Source organism: Carcharodon carcharias, chromosome 3 (genome assembly GCF_017639515.1).
Source record: "Carcharodon carcharias isolate sCarCar2 chromosome 3, sCarCar2.pri, whole genome shotgun sequence".
In the NCBI taxonomy this organism is placed as follows: Eukaryota; Metazoa; Chordata; class Chondrichthyes; order Lamniformes; family Lamnidae; genus Carcharodon; species Carcharodon carcharias.
In genome coordinates, this window is record NC_054469.1 from 120,516,909 (window position 1) to 120,532,805 (window position 15,897).

The window sequence follows — 15,897 nt, forward strand, 5'->3', positions numbered from 1 at the left end:
CCTTTCTTGCTTCCTGACTTCCCACTCACTGCCTCTCCCACTTATTGCCCATCCTGCTCGCCAATTCTCCTGCTCCCCAACCATCCCGCTCACTGACCCTCCCACTCGTTGATCCTCCTGCTCACTGTCCATCCTGCTCCCCAGTCCTCCCATAAGACACTTTCCTCCCTGACCCTCTCACTCTCAGTTCCTCTCACTTGCTTCCTCCCTCTCACCATGTCTCTCCCAAGCCCCTGTTCACAACAGGCTCAGGAGTGGGAAGTGGTGAGCGAGAGGCTGGGAGCAGCCGAGGCAGCATGTTTGTTTTCTGATGTGAAATATCTGCACTACAGCTTTTACATGGGTTGTAATGGGAAAATCTGACTCATTTAATATTGTTTCATTTAAAGTTGCACTTCTCAGGAATGCAACAACAGCATTAAGCCAGGAATTACTGTACAGTACACTGTTCCCTTTAGCTCTCTTTAATTTTAAACACCACTCACTCATGATCACTCATAGGAATATGTTTCCATCTCTAAGTGGGATCAAATCCATCATCGGTTCCCTTGAAAGTTACTGAAGCTTGCCCCTAAACGCTTGCTTTTTACAATACCCATGATAGTTGATTGATGTAACTCTCCCCACCGTTCCTGTCCCCCACTTTGATTGTACCATCTTAATCTCATCTGTTTCTGCAAATCTACAGACTTCTCCTTCCTAGGTCAGTAAGTAGTCCATAATCACAAAAGGAAATGTCCTCCTTCGGTTGAATGTTCAGCCATTATCACACAATGGTGTTTTGCTGGGGAAAAGTTCCTGGCTGAGCAACATACTGAAAGGCTAACAAATGGGTTTTATCCCAGCAACAACTTTGACATTAGCGTTTTCAGAGGATGACCAAACCAATTCAGACTCAGTAGAGCCATGGTTGTTACCTGTTGTGGTGTTCTCTAAATCTTGTTAACAGCCTGACCATAGAAGTTCAATGTATAGGACAGTTAGTTAAATTGGAGGCTTAGTCAATATTCTATGATTGGTCAATTTTCAAAGCTGTATTTACAATACAGTCACTTAACCCTTTCATGTCAGTGTATTTTCTTGCAGGACTGGCTACAGGGCAAAGCAAAATGCAGACTACAATTGCTGTGAACAATATTGAAATAAACTGATACTATTTGTAAATATCTGAATATATATATAAACTTACATTTCTTTGCTAAATCAGAAGTTGCAAACAGAATTCATTCATGATTTTATCTATTCATTGAGTTGCACCTAAGATTCATTTACTGATTTATATGTTTACAATAGGACATTCAGCCACAAATGCTGATGGTTTCTAATAAACTCAATATGAAAAAGATATTACCATGCCAGATTGAAATAAAGATAACATGAGAATTTTTTTAAAAAATTTTTAATAAAATTTGAAGCTTCAGGCTGTGTGACTGAAAAAAAACACCAGTATTACTGTAACAGTTGTCCACCTGTTACCTTGGTGAAGACAGGTTATACACAGTGATAAAAGCAAAATACTGCAGATGCTGGAAATCTAGAACAAAAACAAAAATACCTGGGAAAACTCAGAAGGCCTGACAGCATCTGCGGAGAGGGACACAATTGAGGTTTCGAGTTCGTATACACAGTGTTAGTTTTGGTAAATGTCAGTCTGAATTTTGAATACAGAATTCTTACAGAGAACCTTGGTGTATTAATGTCAGCTACGTGCTTGACCAAAGCATGTTGGCTATTTTAGGGAAAAAAGAAATGGGTTCCATCACAAGTCTGTCATTGTAGTGAAATATTAATCTGGTTTAGAGATCTATAATCCCCAAATTGGTTTCTGTTATCAGTTTGGTGTGTTCCCTTTGTTCTTTTAGTTCCAACAGTACTAGTCAAATGTTAAGTAGTCTGAGCACTTTATGTTTATAGGTGTGCTCATATAATTCTTGGGTGTAACAATACTCAAGCCTTGTGATTTGAATTAGAGATTTGTGTCTTTCACATGTGCTATCTCAATCTCTCCTAAGGTGGACAATGAAAATTTGAGATTAGGCTGGATATAAATTGATAAACTACTTTATTTGAACATCGTATACGTACAAAACAACAGTTATTATCGGATTAATTTAGCTCAATCAGAACCATTATTCTTTGTACTGTTTGTAGCAAGCTATATTATTTGAACTACCTTCATCTGTGCAAAACTTCTGAGCCTGGCCAAAGCTTGAAGGCGGAGGCTTTTATTTAAATCCTGACTAACTTTGTAACATTTTTGGGATCTGAATAATTTCTCTATTTTGCTGAAAATTCTGCTGAGACTGGCAAACGTATTGACAATTGTTTATTATTGGGGGAAACAACTACAATTGGCATATGTTTTTTCATTTGTTTTGTCCTCTAAATTTGTGTGAATATACTTCTTTTTTTTTAAATCTAACATTTAAAAGTAGTTTTTACCAAATTCTTTCTGTGAAACCAATCCCAAAACTTACCATTTGCCCTCCTTTTCCATATTTTTATTAAATTCTAATTCAGGATCTTTTAAATAAGAAGGAGATAGCTATTTTGAAATATACTTCAAGATTAAATTTGCAAGGCAACAGGAGTGACAGATGTGTATTAAGCATCTGAAATGAGCATCTGTGGAGAGAGTTACAGAGTTATCATTTCAGGTTGATTACCTTTTGTAAGATAATTTGGTATTACAATGACCATACTCATTGTTGCTGGAACAATCCTATTAGGTCTCACCACTGATCATTACCAAGTTTTGTTGGTAGACTTTGTTCTCAGGAAGGTGATCAGTTTCATATAAAAGCTGGTACTGCAGTCAAGCTGTTTAAAAAAGAGGCACGTGCGCCTAAAGACAACCTGGCCTTTGAAAACAGGACTACACAAGTAGTGTGGCTGCAAAAGACACAAGATTAACAGGAGAAGATGTTCTATCCTGGCACTGTAGGATGGAATGCAAATGGGTTATTCTAAATAGGGTGATCACCAAAATGGGATAGAATTGCAGACTAATTATTTTCATTTCCTTATTCAGCACCCAGTTATATCAATTAAAATGACTGGCCATAGCCATCAGTGCCATACACTTCACATTATTGTAGAATAAAGCAGCTTTCAGAGAGATTGAAGGAACATGTGGAAAAGACATGGACTCCAGTTCAGTTCATAAGGCAGCTTGCCAACAAAGAAGCTTGAAATTTCAATGTAGGAAAGTGCTTAAAGGGGCTTTGAGGTGGCGATTGCATGGGGCGAGTGTAATCGGGAGGGTTGAGGGCGAGCTGTGGCTGGCGGTGGACCTTGATTTTATTGTTGAAACATCCCAGCACTCTTGTTCCTCCCAGCTCCACATTCAGGTAAGCATTTTTAATAAACTTACTTTTTTTGGTGTTGACCTTTTAAGGACCATTAGTTAAGCTGCACGTAGACCATGTTTTCCTGAACACTGGCTGTGTTCAGGGCGGCCCAGTTGTACAGCAGAGGTAGAAAAACAGAAAATGCTGGAAATACTCAGCAAGTCAGGCATGGAGAAAAACAGAGGTAACATTTTAGGTTGCTGACCCTTCATCAGAACTGAGGAAAGAGAAATGTAATAGGTTTTGAGCAAGGGGGTGGGTGGGAGGAAGAACTAAAGGGGAAGCCTATGATAGGGTGGAGGGCAGGAGAGAATAAATGACAAAGGTTTCATGGTACAAAAGCCAAAGAGAGTTGTAATGGGCAAAGTAAAGAAAAAGATGTGTCCAGATGAGGTGTGAATTGCTGCATTGCAGCAATCCAAATACAATATGAAGGAATAAACAATGAAACGAGACAAAATCGAACCAGCAAAAAAAAAATGAAACTAAAAGAGGCCAAGGTTATGATCTAAAATTGTTGAATTCATTGTTGAATTCATAGAGGAGGTAATGGCGTAGTGGTATTGTCTCTGGATTAGTCATCGAGAAACCCAGGGTAATGCACTGGGGACCCACTACCACTAGCATCTAGAAGGACAAGGGCAGCAGATAGATGGGAACACCACCAACTGGAAGTTCCCCTTGAAGTCACTCACCATCCTGACTTGGAAATATATTGCTGTTCCTTCATTGTCGCTGGGCCAAAATCTTGGAACTCCCTTCCTAACAGCACTATGGGTGTACCTACACCACAAGGACTGCAGTGGTTCAAGAAGGCAGCTCATCACCACCTTCTCAAGGGCAACTAGGAATGGGCAATAAATGCTGGCCCAGCCTCTATATTTTTATATTCAATTCCCCTCAAAATAAACAATAACATTCTATTAGTTTTCTTAATTACTTGCTGTACCTGCAGATTAGCCTTTTGTGGTTCATGCACTAGGACACCCAGAATCTCAGAGCTCTGCAATCTCTCACCATTTAGATAATATGCATTTTTATTCTTCCTGCCAAAATGGGCCATTTGCCCATATTACACTCCATTTGACAGATCTTTTCCCACTCACTTAGCCAAATTGTGTCCCTTTGTAACCTCCTAATGTCGTCTTCACAACTTACCTTCCTACCTATCTTTGTATCGTCAGCAAATTTAGCAACCATATCTTTGGTCCCTTCATCCAAGTCATTTATATGAATTGTAGAAAGTTGAGGTCCTGATCACTGGATCCTGTCAACCAGAGAAGACCCAATTTATGTCAACTCTTTCCTTTTAGCTAGCCAATCTTCTATCCATGCCATTATGTTACCCCCTACACCATGAGTTTTTTTATTTTCCGCAATAACCTTTGATGTGGCAGCTTATCAAATGTCTTCTGGAATTCTAAGTACAGTACATGCACCGGTTCCCCTTTATCCACAACACATGTGACTCCTTCCAAGAAATTTAATAAGTTGGTTAAACAAGATTTCTTTTTCACTAAATTATGTTGACTCTGCCTGATTGCTTTGAATTTTCTAAGTGCCCCGCCATAACATCTTTACTTATAGCTGTGGGTGTACCTACAACACATTGCCTGCAGTGGTTCAGGAAGGCAGCTCACCACCACCTTCTCAAAAGCAACTAGAGATGGACAATAAATGCTGGTCCAGCCAGCGAAGCTCACATCCCATGAATGAATTTTTTTAAATGTCCAGAAAGCTGTAGAGCGCCAAGTGAAAGGATGAGGTGCTGTTCCTGGAGCTTGCACTGAGCTTCATTGCTTCAAACTGGCACTAGGTCTTTTGCATATGTGAATAAGGGACTTTCTGTTTTAGGTGTCAACCCAGGATGCCTATTTTTTGTCTATACCAGTACGGTTTTCTTCTAGGTTATAACAAATGGCCACTTTTTGTCTAACATATGGATGCTTAAACGTTTATTTAGTGCCCGATAAGTGGGTGGGCTGCCATCAAATTCTCGGCCTGTATCGCCTAAGAGCCTTAGATTTTCTTTCTTTGCACAATGCTTTGCACCTGTCCATATTAAATTTCATCTGCCATATTTCTTCCCAATTAAATTTTTTTACACAACTCATTTTATCACTTCTGTGCTACCTTCTCAGCTTCAGTTGCCCCTTCTAGTTTAATATCACAACTGGGATTTTGTCAGCAGTGTGCCATTCCTGATGTCGTAATCAGAATTGTACGTCACTTCCACTTTCTTTTCCCAATTTCCCATGCCATTATAATTAAAATTGTAAGTGCCAGCAGCATTCATTCAAAACACATGCTATTTGATGGCTGGGGAATCTTATCAGTGGTGAAACCTGCCATCAGCCGAAAATGCAGTAGATACAGTTGGGCTATAAAAGAGCCTCCTATCAAACAGGGGGACTCTGCATCACAGCCACAAGTTTCCTGTCTAACTACACTGCCATTAACATAAGACTTGAGAGTTACAAGCCACAAAGGTGGCACTGGTGTTTTTCAAAATTAAATTTCACTTGTAAATATTTCACATTGCATTGATTTCACTTTATTCATCTGTGCTACATCGTTATTTGTTGTTACTATCTTAGTCAGAGAGCGCAAGTACTGGCATGCCTCACAGTTGGCATGCATCCATGGTTACAGTGGAGTCAGGGACATTTCCTTTATTGTGGAAGAAAGAATGTTGTATTTTTTGTTCACTCTTTTTTCAGTGTTCAATGTAGTATCCATTGTTGCACTCACCATTATGTGGGACATGGCTGAACTTGCAAGTTCAGCCTGCAATTCTCCTATGCATTGTAAAGGATATTATCCGAGATCACTGTCAACAGGGTAAACTGAAATACTGGAGGTCTGTAATGACTCTACCAGCCAACACTCTGAGATGGACCCACATGTGGACAGTACTGACCCCTCATTTTCTTACTTGACTGACTGTCCCCACAGCCTAATCCCCCCAGGGCTATACCCAGGACTCCAGGCCCTTCCCTCTTCCTATATGAAGGGCCTCCATGACCGCACTCCATAAACCCCTCATCACTGATTCACCCTTACCGTTCCTGAGTCTCCATGTAAGAGTTAAACAAGGAATGCAACTGCACAAAGCCAACTGTTGCATGCCATCTTTAAATGATCATGAACTCGGTGCCACAAGATTCTTGTGCACTGCAGACTTTATATTGAAAATAGGACTTTATTAAAAAAAACTTTCATGTGAATGAGTATTATGACATTAAAATGTATCCTAGGTATGAACCTGCCACAGGCCAACATAATGCTCAATATGCCACAAATATGTCACTGTTTAACATGCTGCATCTCGATCCGCCATCGGGAAATCAAAATTTCCCGTCCCACCTCACTAAGTCACCTCACACACCATGTTTCCCGCTCTTGTGGGCTCCATGAAATCCCCCCATATGTAAATTTCACCGACTTGTACAGAAATTCTGAATGTAAGTCATTGCCTTTAGTTATAAATAGTAACAGCTCCAACACCGATCAGTGGCATCATAGCCACCATTCCCTTAGTCTGACTCTACTAATTTGTATGTACTGTCTACTAACCTTCAGTTATCTTATCCATTTCTGGATTTATTTTGAATTCCTTCCACTTTGAGTGCAACTAGTAGGCTTTCACATATCCATAGGATGTGATTATAAATTAAAGAATATGGTTATAAGTTACAATTAGTGGCTAATGAAACACTAATGCAAAACTAATGCAGTTGAAGCATTCAAAATGGAAGTAGATCATTTTTGATTCACAGCAATAGAAATAAATTGCATTGTCCTCCTTTATCCTTCATTCTGTAATATTGAATAAAAGCTGCAGCTCAGGCCATTTTGCTGCATAATGCAGGCTTTGTGATGGCCTTCTGCAAGAAAAAGGGTCATAACCAAATCTAAAATGGAAAAACTAGATTTGTAGAAAATGAGCGTTACAAACAGATTAAATAGTAATCTACTTTAATAATCCGAACTCATCTATAATGTTGCCAATTAGTACAAGTATCAGTTCCAATTTGCCTTTTTGTCTCAGATCCTACAAGGTATTAATAAGAGTTTAGCAAATTACAGCTATTTTCACCATGCAGTTGCAGAAAAAATAGTTTTGTCATCATTTTCCACATAATGAGTGTTTGATCCTGGTCCCAAAAGAATCAAGTGGCATTTAAGTACATTACCTTACGAAGGGAAGGAAGATCAAAAAGTAAGTAAACTATTAGACATGCTTATCAAACCTCATTATTGATCAAGAGCAGTGTTGACAGAAACCTAAAAATATATTTGCTAACCATTGTCCTGTGCATGGTAGTTTGGAGGAGGAGAGTGAGAAAAAATATCTGCATATATCTTATGAAGCTGCTACATCTGTAAAGAGCAAACCAGATGATGCATTCATTTCAGGTAGGAAAGGCAGATCTAAATCTATATATATTTGAAAGGTATAAAATCAGATATGTTTGAAATAGATCCAAAGTCACTTCCTTGAGATATGTTTATAGAGTAAATGTGACAGTTATTGCTGCCACTGTATATTTGTCTGCCAACAATAGAATTCAAACACACAACCAGGCTATGACCCATTTCATTTTCAAATGCTTTATTAAAATTCATTTACTGTGAACAGAAATGATACATTAAGTTACCTGGGGATATTTTTGCTGCAATTAGACAATAATAGAAAAGCTGGAGATGTGAATGTAAACTAAGGACCCTCTACTTTTTCAACAAAATTGGCAAAGGACAGAAAATATTTCAGTTGGTCACTTTACCAAGACATCTGACCCTTCTAGATTATTGGATATTTCAATCTCAGCATCATAAATGGGCACATAGATTTTGGAGTGTCAATTTACAATATAGAGACGACTTATATGTTATACAGTTCAGAGCTGCTGATTTGAACATGCGAGGTTTTTAAAATTTGATATGATATCTCCTGAAAATTCACTGTTTGTATATACAATTTATGATATTTGTTTTAAAATAAAATATCAAAATAATACATAATGGTGTTCAAAATGTTTGGTGAAGCTTGGTGCTTTATTAAGCTACAAGAAATTGCATATTAAGTGCATTAACAAATGCAAGTCAAAGTTTTAAAGCAGCATTATTACATATTTGGTGATAGAACTCTTAATAACATTCTGTTTCCTATATACTCTTTGCCTTCCCTATAAGTACTTTTGTGTGTTGCTGCCCTGCCCACATTCCCATTCCATTGTACTATGTGCTTATTTTTTCTTTTTCTCTTTCTTTATCTTCGTTCTCTTTCTTTGCACTTTTTCACCCTCTCTGTTCATATGGAAAGGTAAAATAAGATTAGTAATTTAAAAAAAAATAAAGTACTTGGTTCAGTCTAAAAAAATGTGTTAAAAATAAAACCAACACTACTTAAAGCTCAAAGCCTTTTCAGGGAACCAAACAGATTTTAAGATATGAAGTAGCCTAAAAACATGTGAGAATTTCACCTCTATCTCTGTGCAAGTGGTACGACAACTGATTGCAACATTCATTACTGCGCAGCCCCAGTGTGGAGCTGGAGTGTTCACATTAAGTTGTTCCAAGCAGCCAATCACATTAAAGGATTTTTACAGCTATCCAACCAAAGAACAAAAAGCAGTAAAATAAAATCATTTTTTTTGATAAAGAGCAAATTAAAGATTGGAGCATGCACACGAAGTGAAGGTAGAAACTATAATATTCTGAAAAAACTTAACAAAACTTTTTTTTAAATTCTACTAATTATATAACAGTACTCTATAAATATAAAAGTAACTTTTTCAGGGATAGGTCGTTCATCAAATTTTATTAATCACATCTCTTAAAAACCCAGTTACACCTAATTAAACAAAGTGTAATTTTTAAGTTTTTAACAGTGATGTGGGAGTGGGAAAGTTGAAATTCTCATTCAATCAAAGCTAGCTCTGGTAGCTTTGGAGGTGCAAGTGGGCACACCACAGCCTGAGGCGGAGCACTGAGTAACAGACCTCAACTTCAGGATCCCATTGCTCACCTGCACTTCATTACATCCTGAAGCTGCAGTCAGTTTCAGGGGGTTGATGATGACAGTGGCTGTTTGGCCCAGATTTTATGGAAGGTAAAGGCATAGTGTGGGCTGTAGGTTATAATTTATTAGAAGTGCTTGAATTTCCACCAGTACCATTTAAACAAATATGTAATATAACATTAATGTGGAAAGGTAAAAAAGCTAATCCAGAAAAAAGTAAAGCTGCCCTGAATGATGCTAAAGACTTCATTACGAAAATGTCATAATATCCCAAATTCATCCAGGCCCAGATTCTATCTAAGACTGGTGATACACCATTGTTCGTGCTACTTTCTCCTCCCACTAAAAAGTAATTTATTTTTCATATTTTAAATCACACCAATCGATCATGTGGCAAGATAGCAAGACTTTTTGAGAGATTTGTGTTGGATTAATATTTAAACTTTTAATGTTGTTTTTGTAGCTGGCATTTCCACCAAAAGAAACATTCAGAATTTGTGTCCTTTTGGTATCTTGTGGAATGCATTTTCTTTCTATTGTTGCTTGCTATTAGCAGGATGCCTGGATTGCTTTGTGAAAATCTAACATAAATTTATACCGATATAAAGATGATCTTGACCTGAAGAATTGAGGTGACTTCCTACAATAAGCACTGCTGCCTGTACTGGAAATTAAATGTAGTCTGTCCATCTTTTCAAAGCCAGTGTCATGTTCTTAAGGTTTAATGAGATTGTTAAAGACACACTTAATACCAAACATTTATTGCGTTTGGAAGAGTAAAATTAAATGGAGGAAGAAACTTATCGCTGGACATTTTCTTTTTAAGGCAATTCATGAATTCATGCCTAAGAGATCAGGATCAATTGATTGACGCTTCTGTACTAGTTATTAAACTATTCTCAGCCAAGTTGATTTAGGGTTGTGCTTTTTTTCTCTCAGATTCATAAGCATGGATCCAGTCAACTAAGGATGCCACTTAGAAAGGGTGGCCTTTTCTGGTTTCATACCAGTGACTCTGGTTTTAAGGTGTCCTGTCCGCTGCCCAGTACCCAATTTGAACCAGATGCCTTACTGATGGATATTTTTATTTTGAAACATGCAGCCTCCAGGGAAGCATTAAATTCAAAGTTGTTGGTCATGCCTGTGAATGCCCGACCCTTACGAACTAGGAGCAGGAGTAGGCCACTTGGCCCCTCAAGCCTGCTCCACCATTCATTAAGATCATGGCTGACCTGGTTGTAACCTCAACTCCACATTCCCACCCACCCCCAATAACCTTTCACACCCTTGCTTACTAAGGATTCACTGTTGCAGCCCCGCAAAAATCTTATCAGGCCTATCCGTGTGCGTGTCCTCATGATGCCCTCAGACCACATCATTTGCACTGCAATTAACATAGCTGTAGAGCCACACTCATGCACACTGCTCCCGAGTAGCTAGGAGAGACTCATCAGCAGCTAGTGAAAACTCTCCATGGTTGTCTGTGCTTTGCTCCTATTCTCAACCTACATTATTTCATTCTATGATTGCTGCTCATAAAATGGATCAGATTGCTAGGCAGTCGCAACACTTGTGCACACAGTTCCTAATTAAAGCATGCCTTGGATTTTTTTTTAACTTGCTTTACCATCTCCAAGGCTCCTTATAAGCTGGAAATGTACAAGCTCCTTCAGTTTACCTTGCTGTAATACACTGGGTTCATTATGTTTGAGCAAAGGCTTGAATCAATAGTTATTAATTTATTTTAATAAAAAATGTGCGCAAATGCATGTGCATGGGTGTTGGCGGAGTGGCCAGCATTCTTGAGGTCTGCCAGTGGCCACCCTATGATTCGATAATTCGTGGAGATATTGAATCCAGTCTTGTAGCGGCTAAGGAAGAGGATAGACGAGATTAAAATAGCCAATTTGAGGCAGTATGCATTTAATAATCACTTATGACATGTGTGATGGGAAAAATGTTGCCCTTTCCCCAGTGCTGCTAGTTTCAGGGAGCACTCCTGCTCAAACTGTCAACAAGTTATCACATTATCAGTTTTTTCAATCTGTCCCCTGATTGGCTAGAAATTTTTTACCATTCATTCAAAGATAGGTTTTAATTGATGTGGTAGTTATGGCCCCAAAAGCGAAAGGAGGCTGCAAGAGACAGAAAAGTTGGTAAATATATAAAGACAAAATGTTTCAGAAATAATAAAGATAAGACTACTTATAGATACAAGAAAAGAAGAAAGGACAAAATAGAGAAGGAAAGAAAAGAACTTGCATTACTAATGCACTTTATCAGAATGTCGCATCAATATTGAAATGCAGTCACTCTTGTCATGTATGTAAAATCGAGCAGCCAACTTTCACGGAGCAAAGTCTCATAAAAAGCTAATGAATAACCAAATATTGATGTTGGTTGAAGGATGAATATTGGCGAGTAGAACAGGCAGTTCTATGAATAATGTCATGAGATCTTTCATTTGAGTTTTACAGCAGAGAAGAAAGGCAATAATGTTTGTTCTTTGTCAGAGTAAAAATGACTCCCACTGCCCTGCTGTCTATCCACAGCCTAGTATAGTCCTCCCCATTAAACATTCAACTTCCCATAAAGAATGCATCACATTATGTAGGCTTACATAGGAAAAACAGCACAGAAATCAGCCTTTTGGTCCAATCACTCCATGCTGGCATTGATGGAATGGTCTGCCATTCTCATGATGAAGTATTCCAACAAACCTCTAAATATTATTTTTCCTAATCCCTTTTCCCTCTGTTATTGACTATTTTATTATTTGGCCCCTCCTCACTGACCCCTAACAAGAGGAAATAGTCTTTATCTATTTATTGTATCAATAATCTTCAGAATTTTAAAAAATCTCTATTAAATCTCCTCTGAGGTACCTATGCACCATTGGAAAGATTCCTAGGATCTAAATTTTCTATTTCTCTTTTTCATTCATTTGTGGGGTGAGCATGCTGTTGCAAAGGCCAGCATTTCTTGCCCATTTCAATTGCTGCTGAAAAGGTGGTGATTAGCCACTTTATTGAAACACTGTGATCTGACTGGTGTAGATATATCCTGTCCATGTGCTGTTAGGTAGGCAGTTCCAGAATTTTGACCCAACAACAATGAAGAAACAGTGATATATTTCTAATTCGGTAGGGTATGTTACTCTCTCTGGATTGTCTGCTTTGATTTTTGTGCTCAAGCCCTGGAGCGGGATTTGAGCCCAAAACATTCCGACTCAGAGGCAAGAGTCTGTCAAACAAGCCATTGCTGACACTTTTTCTTAAAAATATTGTAAAAATTAATTCTAGTTTGAACACGGATACTTGTTAATTTTTGTGCCACGCTAATAATACTGATGCAAATGAACCCCTTTGGCCATATTAGTTACGAAATTTGACTGGGATTTTCCGGCCCTGTCGTGGGTGGGACCCTCCGTGGGCAAGGCGACACCCCAGCCAGAAGTCCATTGACTTGCGGCGGGACCAGAAGATCGCAGCTGATGCGGAAAATCCCGCCCTTTGTATCAAACTATTAATTCAATTGCAACTTCTTACCTGAAGTATCAAAACTGCATTATCAAGAAAAAAAAGCTCACTTCATATTTTAGAGCAAATATAATTAAGCCTTTCTTTAATAATCATCACAATATTTATCCTTGTCCTCAAAAACTGAAAAGTTGGTTAATCGATCTTTTGCATTACTTGGAATATTGAAGTACATAACTTTAGTGTCACAAAAATTAATTGTTAACTGATTGCTAATTCAACCCATTGGAAAATGGAATTAAAATACAGAAAAGGAGCAAAGGCTGTGAAATAGTGGTGCCTAACATGTGGTGTACGCCTTGTTAGAAGAATCATTTTCTAGGAACTAGTTTGGCATTTTAAAGAATATATGACCAATTTTACTATAAATCTTTCTCATCTGTTTAGACATAGCGTGTGTTCAGAATTTATTACAGTTTAGGACAGAATTAGTGTTTTTTTTGTCTGCTTTGTTAACCCTTTACCCTCTAAAATAACATAGCTGGTAAATATTATTCTGTGAAAAGCGGTTTGAAGGTTAATTAAATGAACTTCTGCTGTAAATCTTTCTCTTAGTTCTTTGGTGAGTGTAACACAAGATTGCTTTTCTTGCTAAATGATTACAGTTGAACATGCAAATCTAAAAAAAACTAATGTCATGGTTGCCTCATTTTATAATTACAGTCAGGACAAGCTTTTTTTCATTAGAAGGGGGCTCACCACACACATTCTTGTATTTTCCCTTGTGGGAACTAATAAAGATGGACCATAGAGGGCACAATTGTAAGTTGTATTAAGCCCTAGGGGGTGAATTTTCCTGACAACTGCTTCACAAAGTAAATGTCAGACTTGTCGAAACTGTCATATGAAAATGATCCATGTAGCCATGATCCCTTTTTCCCTGGAGAATAAATAGCTGTCTTTGCTTTTCAGTTACATTGTCAAAACATACAATCTATTATAAATGTTTTATATCTGCCTATAAAGCAACTGATGCAAGGCTTAACTATTCACAATCTCATGTTTTACAGTGAGTTGAGGCCTTTCATTCAGGTGATCACCAAAAGCCCACAGTTTTCTTAGGACACCAGCATCATCCATTAGCATTGACACCATGTATAAATTGCTGAAGGACAATGAGGAAGTCAGTCTTTTTCTGAAATACAGTGAACCCTGTCTATGGTCCTACATTGGAAATAGTACATTAATTTTACCCTAGCAAGAGGCATGTTACAGAATGATTTTTTTCCTTTCATCTGATTGTTCTATTAGTGAGGCCACAGTAGCCCAGATTATGATGTGCCTCAGCGATTAAAAAAGATGAACTACAAATGTTGAAAATACACAGCATGTCAATCAGCACCTGAATGAGAAAAGATAAAATTAACATTTCAATATTACCTGACTTCCTTTCTTACTCTTAACTTATTTTGAATGTGTTTCCACTGATATTTATGAAGAGCTGAGCCACTGATTCTGCTTTGGGTGTTTGTGCATTTCTTACATCACAATTTATTGAATCCTGACAAAAAATAGTAACCAAATGTATTTTGAAACCTGTTGAAAATTGATAGCTGCTGTGTTCTTGGAAGTGAATGCAGTATAGCTAATTGAATATTAAGCAATCATTGCCAAAGAACATTATGACACTGCTTCATTTAAACAATTGGTTTTTGATGGATGCACAATGACTGGCGGCAGAACTTCTTAAGATAGAGTTATGGAAGATCGCTAGCATGCTGCTTTCTGACGTGATCTTTTTCTCCTATTTTAGACTTGACTGAATTTCAAATAACATATGGTGCTACCAGTAATTGGAAAATTGGCAGGCTTGTCAGGAAGCTTTGGTGGATAGTGCATGAAATACAACACAGAGGCATAAAACGTCTGTAAAATAAGATTCATAGCCACTTCAGCTGACTGAAGTAACTGTCTGCAGAATAGAAGAACATTTTGTCACAAAAACTACTTGGTACTATTAATTTTGAGGTAGATAATGAAACTGTTGTAACTTTTATTTTCAATGTATTAAATAGTATTTCAATTGAACTATTTAAATGGGCTTCAGACTACTTTGTAAAGGGGGAGAAAATGATCTTTGATTATGTTAATGTTACACAAACAGGGAGGAATAAATTGCCAGCTCAATTCAGGGGGAAGCTCCCTCATGATCTAATTATGAAAGGTGTACTGGATCAATATGCTGCTACTTGTATTTAAAGATATGACTGATTGGACTGTGTATATTTACAAATGACAGCACCAAAAACTTCAATATAATGAATATAGATTTAATAATTTTGAACGTGTATTCAAATTGAAAAATTGAGTTAATCAAAAACTGACATAAACATTAGTGAAAGTTAGTGTTGCCATTGAATAGAATTGATGCTGGAATGAGAATTATTAATTTTTTAAAAACTTATTTTTCACAGGAAGACGAAGAGGAGCTCGAGGAAGATGAAGAAGGTGACGAAGAAAATGTTTTGGAAGAAAATGATTTCACCCCGATAAATGAATAAGATAAAAAAAGTATAACTAGCCATATAGAAAATAGAAATGATAAATGCCTCATGTTGAGATCTACCTTTAAAAATAGTGATCTGTCTGCTTTGTTCTTCAAAACAGCTTTCATCAAAAGTTGTGTTAATTCCATGTCTGTGAACCTGTTAATAAATACCTCAAAAATGTTTTTAAAAATAGAGTCTTCTGTGTGTGTGGGGGTGTGTATAATTTTTGTGACAAATCTCAATTTTAACATGCAATATTTTTAGTTTTATATTAGGATGATGTTGGTATATTCAATATAGCTGGGGGTTCAAATTACAGCTGCAAAGCTAGAATGCATTTAAACTAGGATGCCATTGAAGCAAACACTTCAAAACTACACAAAGTACAGTCACATGCCACAAGAAACCACTTCTACCAAATTTGGAATGTAAATTGGGGACCAAGCCCAGAACTGACTTCAAACAGGAGTGAGACTACCTCATCCAGGTAGTTA

At 37.5% G+C, this 15,897-nt stretch overlaps 1 protein-coding gene across 10 annotated transcripts in view; it reads left to right on the forward strand.

The window, feature by feature from the left end:
• The window catches only part of phf14 (PHD finger protein 14), a 309,934-nt gene extending 294,341 nt beyond the window's left edge, over positions 1 to 15,593 (forward strand). For 9 of the 10 annotated variants that reach the window (XM_041183757.1, XM_041183760.1, XM_041183761.1 and 6 more), the window contains one exon: positions 15,329 to 15,593. In XM_041183757.1, the coding sequence (XP_041039691.1) occupies positions 15,329 to 15,415 (87 nt within the window). In that variant the 3' untranslated portion in view covers positions 15,416 to 15,593. Of the gene's footprint in view, positions 1 to 14,667; positions 14,883 to 15,328 lie in introns of all 10 variants that reach the window. The other variant, XR_005942595.1, reaches the window with a different exon arrangement.
• Positions 15,594 to 15,897: the final 304 nt, after the last annotated feature.